This window comes from Bombina bombina, chromosome 3 (assembly GCF_027579735.1).
Source record: "Bombina bombina isolate aBomBom1 chromosome 3, aBomBom1.pri, whole genome shotgun sequence".
Taxonomy (NCBI): domain Eukaryota; kingdom Metazoa; phylum Chordata; class Amphibia; order Anura; family Bombinatoridae; genus Bombina; species Bombina bombina.
Window position 1 is genome coordinate 569,185,498 of NC_069501.1, and position 17,995 is coordinate 569,203,492.

General features: G+C 36.7%; 1 protein-coding gene across 1 annotated transcript; it reads left to right on the forward strand.

Moving 5' to 3' along the window:
* The first annotated feature begins 11,643 nt into the window (after positions 1-11,643).
* LSM10 (LSM10, U7 small nuclear RNA associated) lies at positions 11,644-17,529 on the forward strand. Its single transcript, XM_053704787.1, has 2 exons — positions 11,644-11,689; positions 16,025-17,529. Exon 2 carries the CDS (start codon positions 16,056-16,058, stop codon positions 16,419-16,421), a length of 366 nt encoding a protein of 121 aa, XP_053560762.1. The 5' UTR covers positions 11,644-11,689; positions 16,025-16,055; the 3' UTR covers positions 16,422-17,529.
* Positions 17,530-17,995: the final 466 nt, after the last annotated feature.

Genomic DNA, 17,995 nt, shown 5'->3' on the forward strand with positions numbered 1-17,995 from the left:
CATTTTCCTCATTGGTAAAGGAATCTTGGATGATTTACCCTTTCGCATTACCTGCGATTTTGCATTGTAAGCCTCGTCAATTACTCTCTAACGTCTCCTCACTAATTACAATTAAAAATATAGTCTTGGCGTGGCATAAACTTTGTAAATCACTGGATATAGATTTTTCCGTGTCAGAATTTCTCCCCATTCGGGGTAACCCGCTTTTTTCTCCCGGTTTACATCAAAAAACTTTTAAAAATTGGGCCGAAAAGGGGTTAAATAGGTGAAACTTTGTTTTCCCTCTTTCAGTTACCAAGATCAGATTTATTTGCTTTTTTTCAGGTACGCCATTTTATTGTGACACAGGATTGGAAGTTTCCCCTTTCGATTGCATGGTCTGATATCAGAGTTTTAATACAGAAAGTTGTTGCGGGTGTCACCTCGATCTCACTAATTTATGACATTATGCTGTCCAAACAAACGCAAGGCTTCCTTAGTAAGATCAGTGGTCAATGGAGTAGATCAATACGGGATATAGATCCCGATAGAATTATACAAAGTTTCAAGTCCTTAGAAAACTGTAAAGTTCCCTCAATATGGAAGGAATCGCATATGAAAGTAATAAACAATTTTTATCTCCATCCAGATCAGCTCATTGCCCTAGGTGTGTATACAAGGAAGCGGACCTATCGCATATGTTCTGGACTTGTCCTAAGATAAACCAGCTCTGGTTGAAATGTATATATTGGTTTAATAATATATTCGGTGTGTCTGTCTCCCTCATGTTCCGGGATATTATGCTATTGGTTGAATCCTCGAACAGTTCAGATAGGCACTGGATCCGCTCTATAAATACTTCAATATTAGCTGTAAGACAGAGTATTCTTAAAAAATGGAAAGCTAAAAAAGGGCCTGTATTATCCGAGATCTTGTACGCTATTCAAGATCAAATTATCTTTGAATCATATCATCTACAGGATGCCTCAGAAGCCAGAATTAAAAAATTTCTATTTGGCTGGTATCCCATTATTAACTCTTATCCTGTGCCCATACAAAAACAGATTTTAGCGCCCTTTACATCCTCAGTAAGCTTTGCTGAAATGGTCATATTAGATCTTTTTCCACATTCATGGATATCTAATGGTACAGAAATTTAATATCAACTTTGGTTAGGATAAGGGGGCTGAGTGAGGGGATTCCCTTCCCTTTTTTTTTTTTTTCTCTCTCTTTCCCCCTTCTTTCTTCCACTCTTTTCTTTTATTTTCTTGTTTTTTGTCTTTTGCCAATGTGAGTGTTTCTTCTTTTGTTTCTTGATGTACTTAAAACAGAAAAAATCCAGCTCAGTGCATAAATATTGCTCACAGGGAGATGATTAATCAATTGTGAGAAAATTTATATGTTACTCTAATTTGTTTTGTTTTTTGCTTTATAACATGCTTTACCTTGCCCTGTGTGGCATAAAAGGCTGGAGTTATTTGATTGTACACTGTGTTGGATATAAAATAAATATATATAAAATATATATAAAAAAAAATAATAATAATAATTGTGATATCCTTGTATAATCCCTGCACCATTGATTTAGCATACAAAGCTGGAGAGGTCTCATATGAAAACGAGCAAAGGGGATCTCGTCAGATGCTGCAGTCATGAGACCTAAAACTTCCATGCACATAGCTACTGAAGGGAATGATTGAGACTGAAGGTTCCGGCAAGCTGAAACCAATTTTAATTTTCTCTTATCTGTTAGAGACAGAGTCATGGACACTGAATCTATCTGGAAACCTAAAAAGGTGACCCTTGTCTGAGGAATCTAGGAACTTTTCCGTAAATTGATCCTCCAACCATGTCTTTGAAGAAACAACACTAGTTGATTCGTGTGAGATTCTGCAGAATGTAAAGACTGAGCTAGTACCAATATATCGTCCAAATAAGGAAACACCGCAATACCCCGTTCTCTGATTACAGAGAGTAGGGCACCGAGAACTTTTGAAAAGATTCTTGGAGCTGTTGCTAGGCCAAAAGGAAGAGCGACAAATTGGTAATGCTTGTCTAGAAAAGGGAATCTCAGAAACTGATAATGATCTGGATGAATCGGAATATGAAGCTATGCATCCTGTAAGTCTATTGTGGACATATAATGCCCTTGCTGAACAAAAGGCAGAATAGTCCTTATAGTCACCATTTTGAAAGTTGGTACTCTTACATAACGATTAAAAATTTTTAGATCCAGAAATGGTCTGAATGAATTTTCTTTCTTTGGGACAATGAATAGATTTGAATAAAACCCCAGACCCTGTTCCTGAAATGGAACTGGCATGATTACCCCTGAAAAAATCCAGGTCTGAAACACACTTCAGGAAAGCCTGAGCCTTAACTGCCTTCCCCCCAGTGACAGTTAAAATTATTGAATCCAACTGAGAACCAAATAACTTATTACCTTGGAAAGAAAGAGATAGTAATCTGGACTTAGAAGTCATGTCAGCATTCCAAGATTTAAGCCACAAAGCTCTTCTAGCTAAAATAGCTAAAGACATAGATTTAACATAAATTTTGATGATATCAAAAATGGCATCACAAATAAAATTATTAGCATGTTGAATCAAGTTAACAATGGTAGACAATTCAGGATCCAATACTTGTTGCGCTAAAGTCTCCAACCAAAAAGTTGAAGCAGATGCAACATCAGCCAAAGAAATTGCAGGCCTGAGAAGATGACCTGAATATAAATAGGCTTTCCTTAGATAAGATTCAAGTTTCCTATCTAAAGGATCTTTAAAAGAAGTACTATCTTCCGTAGGAATAGTAGTATGTTTAGCAAGAGTAGAGATAGCCCCATCAACTTTGGGGATCTTTTCCCAAAACTCTAAAGTAACTGCTGGCAAAGGATACAATCTTTTAAACCTTGAAGAAGGAATAAAAGAAGTACCAGGCCTATTCCATTCCTTAGAAATCATATCAGAAATAGCATCAGGAACTGGAAAAACCTCTGGAGTAACCGCAGGAGGTTTATAAACAGAATTTAAACGTTTACTAGTTTTAATATCAAGAGGACTAGTTTCCTCCATATCCAATGTAATCAACACTTCTTTTAACAAAGAACGAATATACTCCATTTTAAATAAATAAGATTTGTCAGTATCAATATCTGAGGTAGGATCTTCTGAACCAGATAGATCCTCATCAGAGCAGGATAATTCAGCATGTTGCCGGTCATTTGAAATTTCATCAACTTTATGAGAAGTTTTAAAAGACCTTTTACATTTATTAGAAGGCGGGATGGCAGACAAAGCCTTCTGAATAGAATCAGAAATAAATTATTTTAAATTTACAGGTATATCTTGTGCATTAGATGTTGAGGGAACAGCAACAGGTAATGAACTACTACTGATGGATACATTCTCTGCATGTAAAAGTTTATCATGACAACTATTACAAACCAGAGCTGGAGAAAAAAACCTCCACAAGTTTACAACAAATGCACTTAGCTTTGGTAAAACTGAAATCAGGCAGCAGGGTTCCAACAGTGATTTCTGAGACAGGATCAAATTAAGACATCTTGCAAATGTAAGAGAAAAAAACAACATATAAAGCAAAATTATCAATTTCCTTATATGGCAGTTTCAGGAATGGGAAAAAAATGCAAACAGCATAGCCCACTGATAGACAAAAAGGCAAGGGGCAAATAAGAATGGGGTCTTAAATAATGAAAATATTTGGCGCCAAGTATGACGCACACAAACAGAAAAATATTTTTTGGCGCCCGGAAATGACACACTTGCGTCACAGATTACGCAACCTTGTGAAAGACTTGGCGTCAACTAAGATTATCTGATTTTCTTAAGGTAGATTCTACCTTAAGAAAATCAGATAATCACAGGGTTATAGAGCATCACCTGAGTGAGTGGGGGAGTGGTTTAACAGGGTATAAATATTGTGTTAGTTTGCATTGTATGTTACCTTGACAAAGGCCCAGATTGGGGCCGAAACGTTGGAAAATAAATGTTGAAAAACCTATGAAAAAGAGAGAAGAGTCTTTCTTGTATACCTATATTCATTTGTGACTCAGGCTCTAAGAAGTTATGCTAGAGTGCTAACCTTGCATGGAAACATATATATATATATATATATATATATATATATATATATATATATATATATATATATTTATATGTGTATATAGGTATTTACAGACATATTTACACATAAATATATATGTATACATATACAGACATTTATATAAGTGCATTAGAGCCTTTTGCCATTAAGTAAATAAAAACATTTAAAAACATATTTATGCAATATTCATATTAAATAAAGTTTTTAACCATGTATTTACTGTAAAAAAATCACATTCCAATGTTCTGTACATAGCAGAATATATTCTAAGTATTTATAAATAGATATTCCTATATATACTGTATATCTGTAAATATCTTTACCTATATATAATTTTATATATATATATATATATATATATATATATATATACAGGTGGCCCTCGGTTTACAACGGTTCAATTTGCACCGTTTCAGAATAACAACCTTTTTTTTCAGTCATGTGACTGTTATTGAAAAGCATTGAGAAACAGTGCATTAATTAAAATAGCCAGTAGGTGGAGCTGTCTGCTTGTGTTGCAGCAAATATATGCAAGCCACGCACACAAGTAGGCTGAAATTAATCAGTGTAGCTAGCTAGACCTGAGCTATCGAGCAGCTGTCAAAGGAACAAGATCTTCCTGTCTATAAATCCGTCCAGATTGGAATGCATAGAAAGAACTGTTTGCAAAAAAAATGCAAGTAAATTCTGTGTTGTGTGATTTTTTTATTAGGTTTATAATGCTGTTTTAGCAAATGTTTTTGTTCATTTAACTTAGTTTAATTATATATTCTGTGTCTAATGCTGTTTAGCATTTAAAGTCTTCATTTCAAAGCTTTAAAAATAATGTATTAGGTGTTATTATGACAATTTTGAGAGGGGCCTGGAACCTAACTCCCTCACTTCCAATTGACTTACATTATAAACTGGGTTTCAATTTACAACCAGGCTGTTGTCTCTTGGTGGGCTGACCTGGAAACTGCTTGGATATTATTTTTTGACCAGTGAAACCCCCTGACTTGACTTCATTTGCTTTACTATCTCCAGCGCTTTGTGTTGTGGGACTTTTTTGCTGTACATTGCTTAGCTGCACAACTTTGGAAACTTTATATCTCTTGGATTTTTTCCAGTCTGTTATCCTTGTTTTGACTTTATATTGTTTATCAATTTGGACACTTTCGTTCTGGCACCCAGCTCTGGACAAAAACCTTACTGTTGTTTAACCTCATTAATTTTGCTTTACATCTGTGGCACAACAATTAAGTTAATCCAGGAATTATTGGCTTTGCTTATATATTTACCAATTTTCTGAGTTCAACATGTCTACAGCACAGATACCGGATGAGGAAATTTCTATCGACCCAGATGCCCAGAGTGGAGACTTGACCTGTCAAGCGGTGGAAGCCCAGACTGGCACTGCATCATATACCCCAGACGATGCCATCCGAATCTTATTTGCACCCATCTCCAAGACTGTTGGTGAGACCCCAATTAATTTATATCACACATTATTGAAGCTGAAAAAGAGAGAGGTTGATCTCACCTTACATGGCAGTTACTTATCTGATTATTTTAGAACAGGACACATTCCTCGTGGTTCCAGGGTTCACAATGTACCCACAATTGGGCGTGACAACCCAGAGTTTAGAAAAAAGTGGTGCTTTATCCTAAACAAGTGTTCTTTAGATTTAATCTTGCTAGTTATAGAGGAAGTTACTACTATTTTAAATAGAGTCAAGATTGAAATACAGACATTTGAAAATACATATAAGGCTACACTCACTAATGACACACAGGAAAATTGGATTTCTAAAATCAAATCCCAAATTGATAAATATCAGACAGATCTAATAACTTTTAAAAATAGAAAGTTAGAAACTGTAAATCAGGATTACAAACTAGGAAGAGTGTACAAATGGCTGACTTCTACACCTGATACAAGAACCAGAAGGAGACAGAGAAATAGACGGGTTCATTTTGAGACGGTTGACACCAGTGGGGGTGACTCCACTGATACCGATGGGAACCCTGCCAACATTCCTCTGACCCCTCCTGGTACTTACAGACATCAAAACCAATTCACTGGCCATGACTCTAGAGCACATTCTACACCTAATCAACAACATTTTTTAGGGGTAACTACCCGCTCCCGAGGTGGGGGCGGCACAACAGACCCCATATTCGGTGGGCGGGGTATAAGACACCGACCTCCCAGACGCCCACGACAGAGGACATAGTGATCAACCTAAGCACACACACCCTCTCTGACAGCGAACGCCAAGTTCTAAATAAAGGGCTATCCTATGTGCCTAGCACAACCCTTACTGAATTTGACCTTAAATTGGACCTGTATAAGTTGAATAAGTCCCTTAAGATTAAGGAATTTTTTCAAAACACAGCACCTAGCGCTACTAGAACACAGTTAGAGCTCAAATGTAAAATCCCTAGTAAATTTGAACCGACTAATTGTAGTCCAAGTACCAAAACATTTGTTAGACTGGTTACCCAGGATCTAGAAGCAGCTAGACACCAATCACTATGGACACACAATTTATCCAGAAGTGAACGTCTAGCGATAAAGACCCTCCAAGATGACCCCTCTATAGTCATCAGGCCCGCCGATAAGGGCGGGGCCATTGTGATATTGAACTATAGAGATTATCAAGCTGACATCTTGACTCAGTTGACTGATACACAGACTTACACTGAGCTGCCCAATGACCCCACTGTGAGGTTTAAAGCACAACTGGATACTTTGATCCGGATGGGCTTTGAACAGGGTTGGTTGTCTGAACATATCCGTGACTTCTGTTCCACTGCGTATCCAAAAATACCTATCTTATATTCCATTCCTAAGATACATAAAACTTTGGATCATCCACCAGGCAGGCCCATTGTGTCGGCGAGGGATTCGCTGACACAACCGGTAGCCCAACTGGTCGATATACTACTACAACCTGTAGTAAAAGACATTAAGTCATACATTATGGACACAGGGGACTTTATCCGCAAAATACGGACTGTTGACGTCCAGCAAGATGACCTTTTGGTCTGTCTGGACGTCAACAGTCTGTATACTATTATTCCGCACACTGAGGGACTAAAAGCTGTACAGGAACACATCACTAATAACCCTTTGTATGAGGGTCCCCCAGTTGAATATTTCCTCTCTCTCATTGAATACTGTTTGTAAAAAAATTACTTCAGATTTGAGAGTAAGTTTTATCTACAAACAGCTGGCACGGCCATGGGGTCCTCCATGGCCCCCGCTTATGCCAATATATACATGTCTCAATTTGAAAATCTATTTCTATGGAATTCGATTAATCCAGCAGTGATCTGCTATTATAGATTCATTGACGACATTTTCATGGTATGGCGGGGGACCATGGAGGACCTCCAAGTTTGGTTTGAAAATTACAACACGGCCACCAGCAATGTAAAATTCAAGATGACTGTTGATAGACAGACTATCAACTTTTTGGACCTAACGGTCTTTAAAGATGCACATCAACTGGGCACTACACTATATCAGAAACAAACTGATCGTAACTCCATATTGAGAGCAGACAGTTGCCACCCTCCTGCCCTTCTTGAGGGCATAGTTAAGTCTCAGTTTATAAGAACAATGAGGAACAATTCAGACGCACACACTGGGGTCTCCCAACTGTCAGGAGTGGGTGAGAGATTTCGTGAAAGGGGATATAAACCATCTACTATCCAAAATACCATGACCACAGTATCCACACTCACCCAGAATGACCTGATTAAACCTACACAGAAGAGAGACACAAGCAACAAGTTGATTATGTCTACAACATTTACCCCAGCCACAAAGAACACGGGACGCATTTTACATCGGCATTGGCCCATAGTGGCATCAGATCCAAAATTAACATTCACTCAACAGCTACAACCTATGGTGGGATTTAGGAGGGGTACCAATCTTAAGGACCTCCTTATGCGAACAGATCACAAGTCTAGTTACACCACTGGGGCTACAATCAACATCAAAGGCTCATATAGGTGCTTAGGCTGCACAACCTGCAACGGTCTGCTTAGCACCAAAACCTTTCATCATCCACACACCAATAGGAGATATGTGATTAAACATTCCATCACGTGTACTACTACACATGTAGTCTACCTCCTCTTTTGCCCATGCTCGTGCTTCTATGTGGGTAAAACCACAGGCACGTTACGTGAACGAATGGCAAACCACAGGCATGCAATAAGATCTGCACTGAAACAAGGGGAATCGGAACAACCAGTAGCACGTCACTGTGCTAAACAAGGTCACTCAGTTTCTTTGATACGGTACATCCTTATTGATCATATTCCCCCATTGGACCGGGGAGGAGACAGGAGCAAGATACTGCTCAAACGCGAAGCTCAGTGGATTTACAAACTGGGAACCATCCATCCAGGTGGACTAAACACTACCCCAGATTTTAAAAATCTGGTTTGACCCTACAAGGCAGTGCTACGTACCTGGGGTATAACCCAGGGTCATTGTGGCTACGTGTAGCTTCCAGCCACATTGCTCAAATGAGGTTTGTTGGCTGGTCGCTTACGACACACCCTAATGGGGGTAATTGCCCTCAACGGGGTAGTGGAAGCCTGGGCCCTGAGGTATAATTACCTACCCATGCACCTTAAACCTTGGAGGAGGAAGCCATCAAATTACCTCTAAAATTGAGGGTGTAACAGGATGGACAATCTTTATGTGTCTATACTTGGCTGTCTTTAATAGACCAAGTTGCATTTTATCTGCAATTATGATTAAGATGAATGTATAATTGATACAATGTCCATACATCACCCCGTAGAGCTTTACAAGTGATTGCAGATAGATACACATATATTCCTTTCCATAGAAGCTAGCTAATCTCCTAGACATTTTATTGTCAAACTGGGAGAAGATCGTTAGCGGGCTTTGTAGTATATAACTATAAATGTAGTATATAGTTGTCTGGATACACATATACAACATTTTTTGTGAAGTGAACTAATTTATTTTCTTACACAATTAGTCCCAACAAGGGGAGATTGTAGACACACAATCAGGAAAAGTGCCAAATTTACTTTAAAAGTTATTCATAAGTTATTTAAAAGTCACTTAACATTACATCATTTGATAACAAGTACAGCAAAAAAAACCAATTTTTGTTTATGCATTAATCCTTGTATATATCCTTGCACACATATAATGTTATTTTTAAACACGGGCTGCACGTTGTAACAGATCATAGTATGGTGACACAATCAATGCCTGTTTATTATCACCATGCCTACAGTAACTATGGTGATTTGTGTACACAATAGCACTAGAATAGCTGATCGTTAATAGCACTTTGGCCACTTAACGTAATATTCTAACTAATTTTTTAAGTAGTCCTTAGTTTGTGTCACTTTTTGTTCAATACACACTTAGTTGATTAAGTAGATGTGGAATTGTAATATTTACACTTTAATACCATGTAGCCGCGATACCGGAAGTGAGATCATAGCACTTCCGGTAGGCTTTAGCACAGTGGAACGCAAGGTGCGTTCCACACTCGATGTTTGGCGCACTTTGGAGCAACACCTGTTTGGTGAGTGGTTTGTTAAAGCACTATAAATTGTTTGAGTTTGGCTTGTTGTTTTATGCTGATGAAGGGGTTGTGAACCCCGAAAACGTTACAATAAAGTAAATCGTGGAAGACCTGAGAGTGCATCTACCTTTGTTCATATATGTATATATATATATATATATATATATATATATATATATATATATATATTTATATGTGTATATAGGTATTTACAGACATATTTACACATAAATATATATGTATACATATACAGACATTTATATAAGTGCATTAGAGCCTTTTGCCATTAAGTAAATAAAAACATTTAAAAACATATTTATGCAATATTCATATTAAATAAAGTTTTTAACCATGTATTTACTGTAAAAAATTCACATTCCAATGTTCTGTACATAGCAGAATATATTCTAAGTATTTATAAATAGATATTCCTATATATACTGTATATCTGTAAATATCTTTACCTATATATAATTTTATATATATATATAGGTGGCCCTCGGTTTACAACGGTTCAATTTGCACCGTTTCAGAATAACAACCTTTTTTTTCAGTCATGTGACTGTTATTGAAAAGCATTGAGAAACAGTGCATTAATTAAAATAGCCAGTAGGTGGAGCTGTCTGCTTGTGTTGCAGCAAATATATGCAAGCCACGCACACAAGTAGGCTGAAATTAATCAGTGTAGCTAGCTAGACCTGAGCTATCGAGCAGCTGTCAAAGGAACAAGATCTTCCTGTCTATAAATCCGTCCAGATTGGAATGCATAGAAAGAACTGTTTGCAAAAAAAAATGCAAGTAAATTCTGTGTTGTGTGATTTTTTTATTAGGTTTATAATGCTGTTTTAGCAAATGTTTTTGTTCATTTAACTTAGTTTAATTATATATTCTGTGTCTAATGCTGTTTAGCATTTAAAGTCTTCATTTCAAAGCTTTAAAAATAATGTATTAGGTGTTATTATGACAATTTTGAGAGGGGCCTGGAACCTAACTCCCTCACTTCCAATTGACTTACATTATAAACTGGGTTTCAATTTACAACGGTTTCAATTTACAACCATTCCTTCTGGAACCTAACCCCGGCGTAAACCGAGGGCCACCTGTATATAAATATTTGTTAAAACAAACAGATGTATATAGAAATATTTATTTTTTAATAAATAGACCATATTCCGTTACGTAAAGAACATTGGAATATGAAATATTACTATTTTCATGTCAGGTTAGTGCTAATGAGACTATGTAATGGTGTTTGTGCGAGAGTGGGGTGAGGTTTTTTATTGACTTTTTTCTCTCTCCATTGACTTCTATGGGGGAATACGTAAACGGGCACGATATTCTAACTTTGGATTTTTGTGCTAGTCGGGTTAGCGCTAGAGCAAAATCAGTTTACTCTCAACTTGTAATATTAGCGCAACCCGCTAGCGCAAAAATCTTAATTCTAGCGGACTTATCGATCTAGCAGAAGCACAAAATACCGCTCCACTTGTAATCGAGCCCATAATAGGTCCTGTGGCAAGACTGCAGGCGCTGCTGCCCCCCAACATGTTCCACCTGTTTGCTGGCCAATGCTTTAGCACACGCTCACAAAATACATTTATTATTCAAATTATACATTTTGAGCGTAGTATATCAATTCATATATTAATATATACACATTTATTATTTAACGAGCAAAATATCTTTTTTTACATTTTGCGATATTTTGGATAATATTTAAAAATTGTATTTACAAATATACGTAATAATGTATAACAACCCCAAAAGAATATTTTGTTTGTCAGAATAGTGAAAAAATAATGTATCCAGCATCAACCTGATTTGACGCGGAGGAACATGGTCTATTGTGATTGGTGACGAGAAAATCCGCCTTGACCTTTTCCATAATCTGTTTGGCTGAGCTTTGGAAAACGTGATTTGCTAACTTCCACATCAATCTTTAGAGGCGCATTGTCATTGGTTTAGGACGTGATGAGCTGCTTACCGGGAATTCAAGGGACAACTCGAATAGAGAGGTGAGATGGTTTAATTTGCTGGGGTAGTGGTTAAAGTGTGGGATTTACAAGGGGTTGCGATGCCTTATTGTAATAGCGCTTGGTTTAAGGCTGTGCAGTAGACAAGGCAGCCTGCAATATAACACAGCAGGACAAAAGGCTGTGTGTAGCGGGTCAGGCTACAGTGAAGAGAGTTACACAAGATAACAGTTACGGACAGAGACGTAAATACTTTGGGGTTTTTTGTACTAGAAAATAGCTGCTGTGGTGCTAGGGGCAGATATAAAAAAAACAAAATAAGTTGTGAGGTAGTTTTATCTGCAATAACTATGATGGCGAGATGTAACCCCCCTTAAACAAAGTGAAAGAAATCGTACCAATATCAGACTAAATGCATTATAATTCCTGGGGAAAAAAAAAGACTACATTTTTTTCGTGGATATCGTTTTAGATGGTTGTCCTATTTACTATACAAATAGTGGGTAAAAAGTTTAGCTTTCTAAATTATTTTATTGGCTATACAGCACTATTCGACTTCAAACATTGATAAGGGGGTTCAGATGAGGGCTAATGACAATACTGCAGTGTTTGTGTCTCCAGGAACAAAAAGGGGAGCCATATTTTGGGGTGTAAATTCCCAGTTTTCCCAAAAAAAATCCGCAGCCAGCTAACTCTGCTCACCTATAGACTCTTAAGACTGTGTGTGGCGTTTAAGTTGTCCCTTTAAAGGCTGTGTGCGCGCATATGGAACTGTCCCTGTAAAACAGAGCGTCCCTTTAAATGGATAGTAAACACCAAAAATGTTATTGTTTAAAAAGGTAGATAATCCCTTAAAGGGGCAGTCTAGTCAAAATTAAACTTTCATGATTCAGATAGGGCATGTAATTTTTTTAAACAACTTTCCAATTTACTTCTATTATCTAATTTGCTCAGTTCTTTAGATATCCTTTGTTGAAGAAATAGCAAAGCACATGTGTGAGCCAATAACACAAGGCCTCTATGTGCAGCAACCAATCAGCAGCTACTGAGCATATCTAGATATGCTTTTCAGCAAGTGATATCAAGAGAATGAAGCAAATGAGATAAAAGAAGTAAATTAGAAAGTTGTTTAAAATGACATGCTCTTTCTAAATCAGGAAATATTTTTTGGGGGGTTTTATGTCCCTTTAATTACCCATTCCCCAGTTTTGCATAACCAACACAGTTATAATAATACACCTTTTACCTCTGTAACTACCTTCTTTCTAAGCCTCTGCAAACTGCCCCCTTATTTCAGTTCTTTGACAGACTTACTATTTTAGCCAATCAGTGCTCATTCCTAGGAGTTTCACATGCATGAGCTTAATGTTATCTATATGAAACACATGAACTAATACCCTCTAGTGGTGAAAAACTGTCAAAATGCTTTCAGATTAGAGGAGGCCTTCAAGGTCTAAGAAATTAGCATATAATTCCCCTAGGTTTAGCTTTCAACTAAGAATACCAAGAAACAAAGCAAAATTGGTGATAAAAGTAAATTGGAAAGTTGTTTAATATTACATGCCCTATTTAAATCATGAGTTTTTATTTTTTTACTTGACTGTCCCTTTAAGGCTGTTTATTTTATTGTGTGTGGATGCATACTTTTATCGCTCCCTTTAAAGCTGTGTGTGGTATGAGTTTACAGACTAAAGTTTGTGTGTGCCTGCCCCTTTAAGACTATGTGAGCAGGTGCTGAGATGTCCTTTAACGTTACGCTGTGTTAACATTACTGTGATCTGTCCCTTTAAGACTGTGTGCGTGTGGTGCTAATTGACCCTTTAAAGGCTGTGTGGTTTTTTGCCTGTCCATTTAAGACTTTGTGACCAGGCAGTGAGCTGCCCTTTAAGGCAGTGCTGTGTGAACATTATTTTCTCAGCAGTAGGTACAGTGTACAGTTAACAGTTACAAATGTATAAAAACCTGCAGAAATGTATTAAAACCTGTAGGCTGAGGGTTTGATACAATGTATCCATGTAGGTGAGCAGAGCTGGCTGACTGGGGAGAGTCGATGGGGGGAAAACAAGGACTTTATACCCCAAAATATGGCTCCCATTTTTGTTCCTGGAGACACAAACACTGCAGTATTGTTGTTAGCCCTCATCTAAACCCCCATACCGATTTTTAAGTAAAATAATGCTGTATGTATGGCCAAAAAATAATTTAGAACATTAACCTAATAAGCTAGTTGGTCAAATTAGTCCAAAATCTAGGAAACGGGCCAAAAATTTTGGAAACAGATTTTTATTTTTTAGGGTTTTAGTCACCTATCAACCCCCCCCCCCTCCCCATATATGCATATGTTTTTGTTTTTTAAATTGCATGTGCTTACATACAGATATACATATAAAAAATGTATCAGGACCAACTATTAAAAAAAAAAGAAGTCATTAGAATAAATATATCTTCCCAAAGACTGTATTAAAAATTTGGTACATTATTAGTTTCCAAAAATTACCTATAAAAAAAGGGTAAGGAAAAAGCAGTCCTTATCCAGTACTTCTGTAGTTGAAAAACTAAACACTACTGACAGTAGCACATGTTAAGACAGTCAATATTGTGTATCAAATTTTCTTACAAAAATAGTGAAATTAATTTGAAGCCAACTTTTACACATAAACATTCAATTTAATTGTAACGCTAAAAACATCTAAGAAAATATGTTTATCAAATAAGGGCACCAACTGTCCCAAAAACCTAATAGATGCACTTTCAATTGCTGTGTTTTAATTAGTGTAACAATTTAAAAATCCTATATTATTATTATTATTAAAAACCTGATTAAAGTGATGGTAAATTTTACATGTTTTAAAATCAGGTCCGGAATGTAAGCAGTGTGTTAGATGAACTTTATAGCTTCTAATGAAGATGGGCTGTAACATACTTTTTAATCTATCCGTTACATTCTAATACCCTTCCTTCCGGCCGCGCACTTCAAAACTCATGTTTTTGGTGAGCTAACAGAACTGTTCTCCTATCGGTGCTCTAGCCTTTTGGCTCTTTTTTGTAGCTAGGGTGCCGATTGGAGAACAATTCAAATCATTAGCACACCAAAAATAAAATGAGTTTTAAAGTGGGCGGCCAGAGCGTTGGGTATTACAATAGCACGTCTAGATTAAAAAGTAAGTTACACCGCATCTTCATTAGAAGTGATCAATTAAAGCTTTGACAAGTTTGCAGGAATTATCAGAGCTAAATCATATGAAAAGGGGGAAAATAAGTAATGGAAATATATTGAAAAGTTGTTTCATTATACATTTTTATATAAAAAAATCTCAAGGTGTTTATTATCACTTTAACTCATTGTTGGGAAACTATTAATTGACTACACATACCATACTTTTAAATGAACATTAATAAATAAAAAAAAATTGATCTCATTAAATTTCATTAAACCCCAATGTTTTCTTTCATAATTCAGATAGGGCATACACTTTTCCTTTTTACTTCTTTTATCTAATTTGCTTTGTTCTCTTGGTATCCTTTGCTGAAAAGGATACCTAAGCAGGCACAGGAGCTGGGAGCTAGCTGCTGATTGATACACATATGTCTACTGTCATTGGCTTACTGATGTGTTCAGTTAGCTTCTATTAGTGCATTGTTTATCCTTTAATAAAGGATATCAAGATAATGAAGCAAAAACAATATAATAGAAGTAACTAGCAAAGCTCATAGAAAGAAAAAGTTTGGTTTTCATGTCCCATTAAGGTAAATAATATGACACTGCAATGTTATTTCTCCTGCTTTTGCTGTAAATTACCCATTGAAAATAGTGCTTGCATCACTTCCTTCCAGAAAAGCTGGAGTGTCTTCATTATACTAAAGTGTTTTGAAGTGTGCCTAATCTTGCAATATTTTACACAGTGATTGCTTAGTTTGGAGCACAAGCTCATTTTATATCTGTCCCTAATTAGCCAAAGGATAGGAGAGCATGGGACGTGGATTCCACCAGGCTTTTCAGGTATTGTATCCCAGAATTGCTCTGTTCGCAAGTCCTTGTAATTTTGGCTAACTAAATGAGTGTTTAATTTCAAGAATTTGTTTGGCAATTCAGAGCTTAATTGCTGCTGTTATGTTGTTAGTTTCATCCTTTTTAAGTGATGTCTCTAACAAATGCTCAAACTACCATAAAATACCTGTGCTTGATCTTGTAGGTTAAGAAGATATTGCACAAAATGTTATTCCAGTAATTTCCAACAATTTGTTTTCTGTATTAGTCCCAGTGTTAAAACTCCAGAAGTTTGATTGTTATTTTTTAAAATCTTAATTTAAAAAAAATAAAATGCTTTTGCTGACCTCCTATAGTTATATTTACTTATTTTCTATTTTGTTTGACAGAGTTAAATTGATTTAGATTTTGAAAAGCAGCATGGAGGTCACCCACTCTATTAAGGAAAGGACCATTGCAGAAAACAGTTTGGTCATTCTTCTTCAAGGACTTCATGGATATGTCACTACTGTGGACCTTCGGGATGAAAGCTCTGTCACAGGCTGTATAATTAATGTAGATGCTTTCATGAATATTCGTCTGAGTAACGTCAAATACATTGACCGAAAGGAAAAGGAAATTCAATTAGATGAAATATTTGTCACAGGACGTAATGTACGTTATGTTCACATCCCGGAGGAAGTCAACATCATTCGAACAATCGAAGATCAGCTAAAGAAGATCCACAACATTCGAGGATTTGGTGGAAAAGGGAGGAAAGAATTTCCTGCAAAGAAGCACAAATAAAACTCACTTTCATGCACGATATACTCACTTTTCTTCCATTTGACTTTCCTGACTACCCATAAATGGGACACTTATCAAAAAATCTAGATAGCTGAATAATGTTAAAATGGATCAGAACCTTAAACTCACATCTCCTATTGAGGTGAGCACCCATTATGAAAGCTATCAAGCTGGCAAAAGATATTACAAGTGTGAAGTTTACAGTCTTTTAAGGACCATAAAATGGACTGTACGTGTGTTTATGTAATATATAAAGTTACAATTTATATTATTGGTTCTTGCCTAGTTTGTAAGAATACTGGCCAAAACACTGTGGTCATGTCAAAGATAATGTTTATTTAAATTCTTTGTTTTTTTTAACACACTTTTGCCCCATGTGACACTGATGAGCATTTATCGCACTTCTTGTAACTATCTTAAAAGGAAGTCTGAAACGTTAAACATTCTAAGGGAAATTAAGTGTCTGTTGTTTATCATGGAACACAGAGCAAAATATTAGCTTAAAGGGACATGAAACCCACGTTTTTTTTTCTTTCATGGTTTAGACAGAATATGCAAATTTAAGCAACTTTCTAATTTACTCATTATTAATGTTTCTTCGTTCTCTTGGTATCTTTATTTGAAAAGCAGGAATGTAAGCATAGGACCCGGACCATTTTTGGTTCAGCACCTGGGTAGTGCTTGCTGCTTGGTGGCTAAATGTAGTTTACATTTCTGCTTTTTCAAATAAAGATACCACATAGTCACGTTACTAGATCTTCAGTTGTGCAAATACAATGGGAGATAATGGGTAGCCTTGTCTTGCGACGTAACAAATGGGAAAGGAGCGTGAAAAGATTCTGTTAACGTTTACCATGGCTGTTGATGAATTGTGTAGCGTAAAAATGATATTTACTAGGCTGAATCCAAAGCCAAAATGATAAAGGATAGGTCATACAAAAAACTCCATCAGTCATGTCAAATACTTCTTGTGCCTCAGGTGGAATGAAAACCCCTCGAATATTTTGTTTGTAACAAAACATAAATGCATGGTTTTAGTGTTGACAATAATACTGACTCCTTTGTATATCTCTCAAAATACAGTTTCCAGTAAAAAGGGCACAAAACACTATGCCTCCTTTACTTTGAATTTAACCTGTGAGTTTTCCAATTCTGAGTTATGTTTACACCTGAAGACAATGCTTAATTTTCCCCCCTGTGCAATCAGATATATCTACTTAGGGCTCGATTTATCAAGCTATGGCGGACAGGGGTGCAAATGTCTGCCTCTAGCGGACAGAATTCTGCTGGCGGAATGTAATATTGCATGCAAGCGCTATTTTGCGATCGAGTGCCATGCTGCGCACAGCCAATTACGCATGGGCAGGAGCTGTCAAGCTCCCCAGTTGGACGAGACTGGGGAGATTGAAATTCTCCACCTAAGAGGTGGAGAAGACGATAGGAAGCAGCTGGTCTGGTGACCGCTGCTTCATAAATACAGACTGCAGGTTCTCTTGTGAGAACCTGCAGTCGAAGAGCAGCAGAAGGCTTGATAAATCGAGCCCGTAAAGGGCCATAAAACAATATAATCTCTT